The sequence below is a fragment of the Canis lupus genome, chromosome 12, assembly GCF_003254725.2.
Source record: "Canis lupus dingo isolate Sandy chromosome 12, ASM325472v2, whole genome shotgun sequence".
Classification (NCBI taxonomy): domain Eukaryota; kingdom Metazoa; phylum Chordata; class Mammalia; order Carnivora; family Canidae; genus Canis; species Canis lupus.
The window spans coordinates 49,259,040-49,270,235 of record NC_064254.1 but is presented as its reverse complement, the minus strand read 5'-3'; the positions used below and the strand labels follow the sequence as shown (position 1 = coordinate 49,270,235).

The 11,196-nt window shown below is 38.4% G+C and overlaps 1 protein-coding gene across 1 annotated transcript in view; it reads right to left on the bottom strand.

Moving 5' to 3' along the window:
- The window catches only part of CASP8AP2 (caspase 8 associated protein 2), a 37,122-nt gene that overhangs the window by 2,507 nt on the left and 23,419 nt on the right, over positions 1-11,196 (bottom strand). The window contains exons 7-9 of the mRNA XM_025444461.3: positions 7,738-9,956; positions 3,255-6,378; positions 318-417 (exon numbers count right to left, since the gene is read on the bottom strand). Of these exons, the coding sequence (XP_025300246.1) occupies positions 318-417; positions 3,255-6,378; positions 7,738-9,956 (5,443 nt within the window). The remainder of the gene's footprint in view (positions 1-317; positions 418-3,254; positions 6,379-7,737; positions 9,957-11,196) is intronic.

Here is an 11,196-nt window from a genome sequence, read left to right as displayed (position 1 = left end):
TAAATGGTAAGACAAGAGGAAAAAAATTAGGATTGATCCAAACTTCTTCCACAATCACCAAGTTTGGTTTTTTTTTTTCTTTCCTGTGCCCAAAGTGGGACTCAAATTCACAACCCTGGGATTAAGAGTCACATGCTCTACTGACTGAGCCAGCCAGGTGCCCCTAAGTTTTCAACAGTTTTACATGAAGAGCCATACTGTTAAAAGAATTGTGGCTAATAAATACCTACTTATTTCAAACATGATAAAAATTAAATCTAAATATTTATAGTAGCAACATTTATAAAACTATAGAGATGTAAAAATTGGGTAGTTACCTGATACGGATTTTTATTCAACTTGGAAGCTAAATAAGAAAATGTTTTCAATGATGGCCCTCTTTTTTGACACTCCAGTAAAATTTCCCGGTCATCATTTCTGAAGAGAGAAAAACGTTATTTAGCCTTTATAGATTAAAGCCGAAAGGTAAACAAAATTGGTAGACTGCCTTAATGTCTACCAATAGGGGGTAACATTTTTATTAAAACCCACGAATAAAGATGTATACACCAAAATATGGACAGTGATTATCTCTGAGAAGTATTACAGATGATTTTAATATCTGAGCTCACAAGTATTTACCAAAATGTTCTAAAATAAACTAATATATTTTTTCTAATTACAAAATTAAGGATTTTTTGGGACGCCTAGGTGGCTCAGTGGTTGAGCGTCTGCCTTTGGCTGAGGGCATGATCCTGGATTCCCGGGATCAAGTCCCACATTGAGCTTCTTGCATGGAGCCTGCTTCTCCTCCCTCTGCCTCTCTTTCTCATGAATAAATAAATAAAATCTTAAAAAAACAAAAATTAAGGATTTTTTTTAACTTCTACCTTTAATTGTAGAGTACTTTTAAAATCAAGGGCAAAACATGATCACAGTCTTAACAAGCAGAACCACAAGTAAAACAGAATCCAGGGGCAGCCTGGGTGGCTCAGTGGTTTAGCACCACCTTTGGCCAGGGCGTGATCCTGGGGACCTGAGATCGAGTCCCGCGTCGGGCTCCCTGCGTGGAGCCTGCTTCTCACTCTGCCTGTGTCTCTGCCTCTCTCTCTCTCTGTGTCTCTCATGAATAAATAAATAAAATCTTTAAGAAAAAAAAAATTAATAAATAAAACAATCCAGGGGCAGCCTGGGTGGCTTAGTGGTTTAGCACCGCCTTCGGCCCAGGGTGTGATCCTGAGGACCTGGAATCAAGTCCCGCGTCAGGCTCCCTGCATGGAGCCTGCTTCTCCCTCTGCCTGTGTCTCTGTCTCTGTGTCTCTTGTGAATAAATAAATAAAATCTTAAAAATAAATAAATAAATAAATAAATAAATAAATAAATAAACAGAATCCAGATGTTCTCCTTCTCAGACCTCTGATTCTCTACATGGTCTGAACCAGTGTGTGTTATTATAATCTCTGAGATTCTATTCTGCCATCTGTAAATCCCCAGGGGTGAAGGCATGGAAGACTGTGGTATTAAAACTGGTCACCAGGAGGTTGCTACAGAGATGCCCCAGACCTCTGAGCACATCCAGGACCCGAAGTTAAGAGCAAAAACAAAAGGTCAGTGTCTGGAGACTTGAGCTGTGACCAGGGAGAGAGGATGTGGGGCTCTCAGTGGGGTAGGGAGCTAGGCACTCCAGGTGCTTCTCAATACCGACTATACCTCAAATGTGCATGCCCCCAAATCACACTCTAGAGGCTGGCGATATTCTGTGGTAGCTAGTGCTTTTGGTTAAAATAAACAAATCTCTTTAATTTATTAAAAAAATAAAATATGATAAAATTAAATAGAATAAATTAATAAAAATAAATAATAAAACTGGTCACCAATTTCAATATGATTAAGCTTCCCTCATTATGTACTCTAAATCTGGGGAGCAGTGTAGTTCTAGTCCAGTGGTTTACAACTGCGGTTACATTTATGTGTGAAATTGGATCTTTAAATCTACATTTCTTAAAAAGTCCACATAAAAATCAAAAGTGCAACCTGGGCAGCCCAAGTGGCTCAGCAGTTTAGCGCCGCCTTCAGCCCAGGGTGTGATCCTGGAGACTCAGGATCGAGTCCCACGTCAGGCTCCCTACATGGAGCCTGCTTCTCCCTCTGCCTGTGTCTCTGCCCCTCTCTCGCTCTCCTTCTCTCTCTCTCTCTCTGTGTGTCTCTCATGAATAAATAAAATCTTTTTTTTTTAAATAAAATCTTTAAAAAAAAAAAACAAAAGTGCAACCTACTGATGAAACTTTTTTTAAAAGTCTTAATTTAGAGGAAAACTCAAATTACAAATGCTCACACTTTCTGCCCTGTTTTACCACCTGTTATTCTTCCTCTCTAAAATGTGGTTATGCTGGGGCACCTAGTGATCCAGTTGGTTGAGCGTTTGGCTTAATTTCGGCTCGGGTTATGGTCTCAGGGTCATGGTCTCAGGGTCATGGAATCAAGCCCAGCGTCAGGCTCTGTGCTCAGTGCAGTCTGCCTGTCCTCCTCTCTGCTCTTCCCTGCACTTGTGTTCTCTCTCAAATAAACAGATACAATCTTTAAAAACAATAAAAAATAAAGTGTGGTTATATCAGTTCCTTACAAATCAAAAAGAATTTTTGACTGAAAAAGTGAAATTAAAAAAAAAAACCAAAAACAAAAAACAGGAGCGCCCAGGTGGCTCAGTTAGGTAAACATCCGACTCTTGATCTCAGCTCAGGTCTTGATCTCATGGTCGTGAGTTCAAGCCCTGCACTGACCTCCATGCTGGGTGTGAAGCTTATTTAAAACAACAACAAACAAACAAAAAAACAGTGAAAAATTATGTTCATAGTGCTAATGCACATACCTAGTTAAGAGCCACTGCTCTAGATCATTCTATACTGCAGTTAGACTGTACTCTAGAGTGCATCTTCTACCAACTTGGGCCACTTTTGAAGTCATCATTTGCCTTATTTTAGAATAGGATAGGGATCCCTGGGTGGCACAGCAGTTTGGCGCCTGCCTTTGGCCCAGGGCGCGATCCTGGAAACCCGGGATCGAATCCCACATCAGGCTCCCGGTGCATGGAGCCTGCTTCTCCCTCTGCCTATGTCTCTGCCTCTCTCTCTCTCTCTCTGTGACTATCATAAATAAAAAAAAAAAAAAGTCTTTAAAAAAAAAAAAAAAAAGAATAGGATAAAACTATGATGACATGACAAAACAGGTATCTGGCCCCTCAAAATTTCCTGATTTAAAAGTCTCAAGATTCTTACCTTGTCCATAAAACGATAATCTCTCCCTTCTTTTTAATAACATTCTTTGCAGATAGGCTTATGGGAGACGTGGAAGATGCTGCTGATGGATCCTTAATCCCTGGGCTTGATGATGAGGGGTCTTTAGTCACTGCAGGGGCCTTTTTCTTACTGGCTTTCTTTCGGTGAGCTTCATCATTCTCACCAGAATCTTGGGTAATTTTCTTGGTCTTTTCCCTACTGGTTAAGTCTGTCTCTTTTCTCTGTTTTTTATGAGAATGATTTAGGTCAGAAAGGTTTTTTCTCTTTTTAGGAGCATTATCCAAAGCTCCAGGCAACATTGAACCATCAGAATTTGATGCCAGCTCTGACTTTAAATCATCCTTTTTAACTTCACATGAACTGGGAGGTTCTGAGGTCAAATCAATATAGGCTTCTTCAACAATGCATTCCAAAGGCCTGTCTGCCACTTGCACCTTTTCTTCTTTACAATTATCTCCTTCTACACATATTACCTGACACTCTGAGCGTTCAACAGCTAAAGCAGGACAGTTACTTTCATTTTTACTTTCACTTGAAACATCTTGTGTCAAATCAATAAAAGCATCCACGGTATCAGGCTGCATATTATCTAATATTTGAGCACTCTGATCTAAATTGCCCTCAGAGCATCCCAACTGATCAATATTTAAAACTGTTACTTCTATGAATTCCCCCAAGTTTTTGGTCTCAGTGACTGGATCTTTTGTGAGGTCTATATATGTGTTTGGAAGGTGATCCTCGACAGAATGTGAAATTTCTTCCATTGGAGGCAATTCTTCAATGCTTTCAGGTACTTTTGGTTCCCACACTTGATGCAACTTGAAACATTCATCAGTCACTTCATTACTATCGCCCACTTTGCCAGAAGCATCTTTAAGAAATTCATATATATCGGGAACCTGTGTTTGTATCATACAGTCCTGTTCTTCTTGAGCTGATTTACTACTATGAACATTGCTGTTGGAATTTACTTCCTCCACAGATTTAAAAACTCCATTCTGACATGAAACATATTCTTTCTCTGCCTCTTTATCAGATTCCTTTTCCACTCTGGGTAAAGATGTCAATGATTCATCGGCCACCATATTCTGTTTAAGACTAGGGGAGGTAGATGGTGCTGCACGCCGTATTTTCACAATGAAATGATCGTTGGACTTTTCCATAATGACAGCATGCATGGGCAGGTTGGGGTGGTACTGAAAGCCTGGAGCCACAGACCGACTTGTCCATGATGAAGAACAACTTGATTTGCTGCTTGAATTATCAGACTCCAGGGCTAAATGAATATCTTGTTCAGATGCATCTTCTTCCTCAAGTAAGGCATCTTCACTAAAATGGGCACTAATAACTTCTTCGGGAGTTGAACTAGACAAAACTTCAGGCTTTAAGAAACTAAGATGACCATCTGACTTCAGAGGTGACGGCACTGTTAAAGAGACTGCTAGATCTTCAAGAAGTATGGAGGAAATGCAGGGCTTGCTCTTTTCTGAACTACATACATTATCTTTACTCAAAGCTATGTTAGTGGACACTTCAAACATACAACTTTCATCTAGTACATCAGGATGAACTGGCATTGAAAGCCCTGATGACAGAGAAGGGCCTTTCTCAGATGATAATAATGACCAGTTATCATCACTAATCATTTTAGGACACGGAGAAACCACCCCTGAAACGAGCTCGTCGGTTGTACAGGCTGGTATAGATTCACACTTAAGACTCTCCAGCAGCTGTTTTTCTGGGGTCTTTAACTCCCACTCACTTTTTTCATTACAATTAACACTGTTATCCAAAAGATCAGAACCCTGTAACAAACTTTTAAATATTTCACCCATCTGTGCATCACTCACTAAATTAAAAGTAAGGCTAGAGGCTTGCTGTTCAGTCAGAATCTCGAAACTGCGTTCTGGCTTCAAAGCTGCGTGCTGGGATGTTTGTGCATCCTCTATGGTGCTGCCTTCAATTTTCCCTGGCTTTGGGGTGTTGGGACAGTTTGGTTCCAAGGAGTGTTCTTCAGATTGAGAGTTCTTAATGTTATCAAAGCAAGTGTTAAAACTTTTTTTAATGTCACGCTTTACTGTGTTAATATTGAAATTATTTTGGTCTTGATGTTTTTCCTCAGATTTTTTACATCCTAGTGAAGACTTACAATTAACAGAAACTTCTGATTTGAGAGATTTCTCTTTCAGCATTTCTTTGCTGGCATAGTCCACATTCCCCTTCTGACAATTAGAATATTGTGCTTTCTCTTTATTTATCTTTTCACGTTTTCCTTCATCACTGTCACTGCCAAAGTTTATGGAATCACAAAACTTTACTAAGATTTTCTTAAGCTTTGCAAACAAGTAATCCAGCTGTTCATCTACAAATTTCCACAATTTCTTTTTCATATCTGGCAGCTGCTGTTCAAACAAACGATCCACAATGCCGTTCTTTTTAACTTGCTTAAGTTTAGATTCTATAACATCACAAAGACTATTCTGTAAAGTAGTCACAGATTTTGAGATTTTGGATAAGTCAAGGTGTTTAATTAGTGATGTAAAACTCAAAACTGCTGACTCGATGATTCTATGAAACTGTATTAATGAAAATTTTACCTTGAATTTCATATAATTTTTCCTTACATGTTTTCTTATCATTCGCAACATGTGCATAATCTCTCGTACAGAAGAGGGTGCAGCAATAATCGGAACTATTTTTTCCAGGCTGGAGGTACTCATTGTCTTCTCTTTCTTCTCTGTTTTTGAAGATCTGCTAGATTCACTTCGTCTTTTATTCCATTTGCTTTTGGTCTGATGGATTTTTATAGATGTTTTCCTATTGTCTCTACCCAAATGCATAGTACTTTTCCTACTTCCTGGGCTAGTTTTTGTGTTCTGCACCTCAGTTGAAGTCCTAGGTTTGGCACTTTTTTCAAAACTTTTTTGTGGTTTAGGTTTTTCACTATCGCTTACAATTTCTCCTTCTTCTAATTCATCTAAAGATGAATTCTTATGAGAGTCTGCATCTATAAATTTGTCAGATTTGCAAACTGGCTTTTGATTTTCCTTATTGAGATCAGACTTGCTCTTGGAGGTAGACTGAGCTGAATTTGGGAATATATCTGTGGAAGAGAAAATATATTATAGTCACATGACTAGAGCCTTAGTCATTTGACATTTTCATACTAAATTTAACAAAAACTTAAAATACTGAGGCAATTCTTTTCTTTTTTTGTTTTTGAAGTAGGCTCCAGGGCGCCTGAGTGGCTCAGATAATTGGGTGTTTGCCTTTGGCTCAGGTCATGATCTCTAGGTCCTGGGATAGAGCCTGGCCGTTGGACTCCCTGCTCAGTGGGAAGTCTGCTACTCCCTCTCCCTCTGCCTCTGCCCCTACTCATTTACACACACTCTATCAAATGAATAAATAAAATCTTTTAAAAAATAAATAAGCTGGGATCCCTGGGTGGCGCAGTGGTTTAGCGCCTGCCTTTGGCCCAGGGCGCGATCCTGGAGACCCGGGATCGAATCCCACGTCAGGCTCCCGGTGCATGGAGCCTGCTTCTCCCTCTGCCTGTGTCTCTGCCTTTCTCTCTCTCTCTCTGTGACTATCATAAATAAATAAAAATTAAAAAAAATAAAAAAATAAAAAATAAAAAAATAAAAAATAAATAAGTAAAAAAGAAAATATGCTCCACACCTCTATACCTAAGCCTGGAGCTCAATGCAGGGCTTGAAATCACAACCCTGAGATCAAGAGTCAGATGCTTAACCAACAGAGCCACCCAGGCACCCCCAATTCATTTTTTTTAAAGATTTTATTTATTTATTTACTTATGAGAGACACAGAGACATAGGCAGAGGGAGAAGCAGGCACCATGCAGGAAGCCCGATGCAGGACTCGATCCCAGAACTCCGAGATCATACCCTGAGCCAAAGGCAGACAGACACACTCAACCACTGAGCCACCCAGGTGTCCCCCCAATTCATTATTTTAATAGCTTTTTTTAGTAAACAATTAATGCCTAATACTTAATCATGTCATATATTTTTATTCATTATTTAAATTTTTTTTCCTCAATAAAATGTTAATGCCTAATATTTAATCATGTCATATGTCTTTACTGGTCTCAGTTGGTGCTCAGTGATGGTATATGGTCATCGGAAAAACCATCAACCAACTCTTCAGGTATCTTTACTTCATGTTAGCAGCATTACCTACTCTACATCATCTGATGATGGCTTTTGAACAAAAACATACCTGAAAGCAAGTAAAGAGTATTAGTAACAATCTGTCCTAGCACTCCCTTTTTTGTAAAAATAAGAATTATCTAAATTTAAAGGCTCAATGTACATTTCTAATTAACAATGGGGTCTAAATAGTATGTTAATTATATTATCAAAAAAGAAAAAGCACTAACTCTTCTTTCTTATAATATTCTGAATTCTCACAAAGAGTTATAGAACATAATATAAACTATTACCTTTATGACTGTTATTACATAATGGAACTTGAGATGGGCTTTCCAATCTAAGAACTTTTGCTACAGGTCTCACTGGACTATTCAGAGGACTGATGGCTTCTGGAATAGGCCTCAGGTGATTAAGATCAATGCTCAGAACTGAATTCTCATCATCATTATATACTGAGTTTGTTTCACTGATTTCCATCCTGTTGTCCATTAACTCAGTCTGCTGAAGTGAGGATTCTAGTGTCTCCTTAGGTGAGCAAGGCTCCAAATGGTAAGACTTATTTTCAACCAGTGGTGTATCTACAAGAGAAGGCTCAAGTTTGCAGTTACCATCTTCTGAAAGGACTACTGGCAAAATACCAGTTTCTTCAACTGAAGGCTGCAAACTGCTATCAGTGGATTCAGCTACTTCTGTTGAAAAAGCCTCCTTTATTCCCATACCTTCAGAAACAGTAGAGGAACTTAAATCATTTTTTTTTTTATCCAATTCCAAGCCAAAGTTTTGAGAAACATTTGTTTGTAATATGTCCATTACTACAGGAACTGCTGCGCTGGTACCGTTAATAGTTTGTTCCATTTCTTTTGATGATGGAAACAGGGATTCTGTTTGTTCCATTTCCACAGGTGCTGAGAAGGAAGTCTCTGTACCACAAATGGGCACATCACAATCCATAGTATTCTCAACATTAGATTTAACTAACAAACTATTTTCTTCTTCCATTTTCCTTTCTGGATTACTGGTACTGGGTTCAGATGTAACTGCAAGAACATCCTTTGGTTCTGACAACTTTGATTCGGTTTCCTCTGTGGTATGTTCACTGACAGAGGAAACACATGTCACTGTTGTCGCCTGCACCAAGCACTCTAAATCACATATGCCACTGGATTTGGGGATATTGGTTATTTTATGGTGGTTATCTGGAGAAACAGGCTGCTTTTTAGCAGGAGAAAGTGTTAAGTTCAATTTTTCCATAAAACTCAACTTTAAGTCTTTATTTTTTGCTTCATTTGGACCATTGTCAGCTTTAATTGCAAGCTCCTTATTATCTGCTCCTTCGGAAGTATCACTGTTAGAGACTTCACCTTTATCGTTCTTTGGCTCATTCTGTCTCTTTAAATCAGTAGTGGTTTTCTTAGTTTCTTTGTTAGTCTTCTGCAAATGTTCTGTAGGTGTTCTTTTTTCACTTCTCATATGCCTACTTTCTTCTTTGCTTTCTCGTTCTCTTTTCCTCTTCTCTTCAGTTCTATGCCGTTCTGCTTTTAAAGGTGTATTTTCCCATTGGTGTAAACCATCAACTTCCTTGGAGTCAACGTGTTTATGAGTTCTACTGGATGAAAGAAAGGAAGGACATCTTCCTTCTTGAAAACTATGATTACTTACACCTCTATCTCTTTTACAATCCTCCCTCCCCCTTCTCTCGTCCGGGTGGTATTTACTTGAATTATAAGAAGATTTTAGTTCATTCTTGGAATGAGGAACTGACGCTCGTTCAGATCTTCTCCAATGATCCTGGTCTTTTACTACGGATTTCGGTTTTTGATCAGCTTTTCTTTCTTCTTTGTCTTGCGACTTAAGTTCTTTTCTATTTATATTTTGTGATCTTTCACTTTGTCTTTCTAGTTTTTTGTCACTTTGAGATTCCACTCGGGCGTGTGACCTTTCTCTAAAGGTCTCTTTCTCCCAAGAAGAGCTAATGCGTTCATTTTTATAATCCAAATCTGTGTTACTTTTAAACTTTGAATTTTTGCTTTCAGCCTTTGGTTCACCTTTACCATATTTCTCAGAACGTCCTTGTAGCCTTTGACTACCCTCTATGTTCCTCGAGTCACCATCACCACAACCAGTATTTAAGTCTTTCCGTATTCTATCCGTTCCTCTGCTATATTGGCTATGTCTAATATCTTTTCTCCCTCTTCTACTATCCTCATTTGAGATACTCTCACCAACCTGATAATGGGAACGTGACCAAATGCCATTGGTGCAGTGTTTTTCAACAGATGGAGACAAATACAAAGTGCTCTTTTTTTCACAATGTGATTTTCCTTCCTTTTCGGGATTTGGCAGTGAAGTGCTATGATGTACATCTTTGGAAACATCACTTTTCACTCTGAGATCAGTCTTTGAACAGTCGTCCAAATGGGGAGATCTGGATTTAAGATCTTTTGTTTTAACTATATCTGGTGTCCTTATAGTTTTGTGATTATTTCGAAAATGTGAGAATTCAGATAATCTATTGAGAAATAGAAATTACAACAAAAACCAAAGTTAATTGCTTTTTAATAATCTAAATTTTAATCACATGCAAAACACTTTAAAATTCAGGGCTCACATCCTGGCAAAACTGATTTTATTTATATAAAGACGTGAGTGATACTTACCAGCTTCTAACTAAATGGGCCCGTTTTCAAAACAGGGAACTCTTTCATTTGCTTTGCTCAAAGCCTGGAGGACCTCTCCATTCTATCTCAGCATTTACCAACGTCTTCCAGACTTCCCTTAACACAGGCAGACAACTCACAAACTCACCACAGATTCATTTCTTTTAGAACAAATGACACTGTTTTCTTGCCCATACTCACTCTAGTACAACTGAAACAGAAGAAAAGGTAAAAAACTGCCAACAACACAATCATAGGTTTCTATGTAGCTCTCTACCCTAGGTTTTGTTTCACATACAATCCCACAGTAAACCAAAGCATAAATAGTCATCTTAAAGTGGCACATAACTCCATATTATTCTTTATTTTTCTTTATTTTTGCGTAGTATATGATTCTTTCTTAGGGGAATGGCATATATTTATCTTTTACCAACAACAAAAGCCTAAAAGGTTTTATATTAGTGTTTCAGAAAACTGGCAGTTTTCCTAATAATAAAATGTAAATAACTCATTTTAGTTCTTTGTAATACTTTTAAGTCCATCTTCCTGAATTCCTTAACTTTCCTGAATCTCCATAATTTTTTTACATTTATTTATTTATTTATTTATTTATTTATTTATTTATTTAACGAGAGACACAGAGAGAGAGGCAGAGACACAGGCAGAGGAAGAAGCAGGCTCCCTGCAAGGACGCCGATGTGGGACTCGATCCTGGATCCTGGGATCACACCCTGAGCCGAAGGCAGACGCTCAACTGCTGAGCCACTCAGACGTCCCTTTTTTTATAAAAGATTTTATTTATTTATTCATGAGAGATACAGAGAGAGAGAGAGAGACATAGGCAGAGCGAGAAGAGGCTCCCTGCAGGGGAGACTCAATTCCAGGACTCTGGGTTCATGACCTAAGCAGAAAGCAGATGCTCCACCACTGAGCCACTCAGGCATCTCAAATCTCTATAAATCTATTCCTACTCAGTACTAAATGTATAGAGAACACCAAAGCTTAAAAGACTCAGGAATAAGGAGAGATTTTTATAAAAACAAAAGAGGATATGGGAAACCTACAACCTAAAACAATAAACAGGCTTCATAT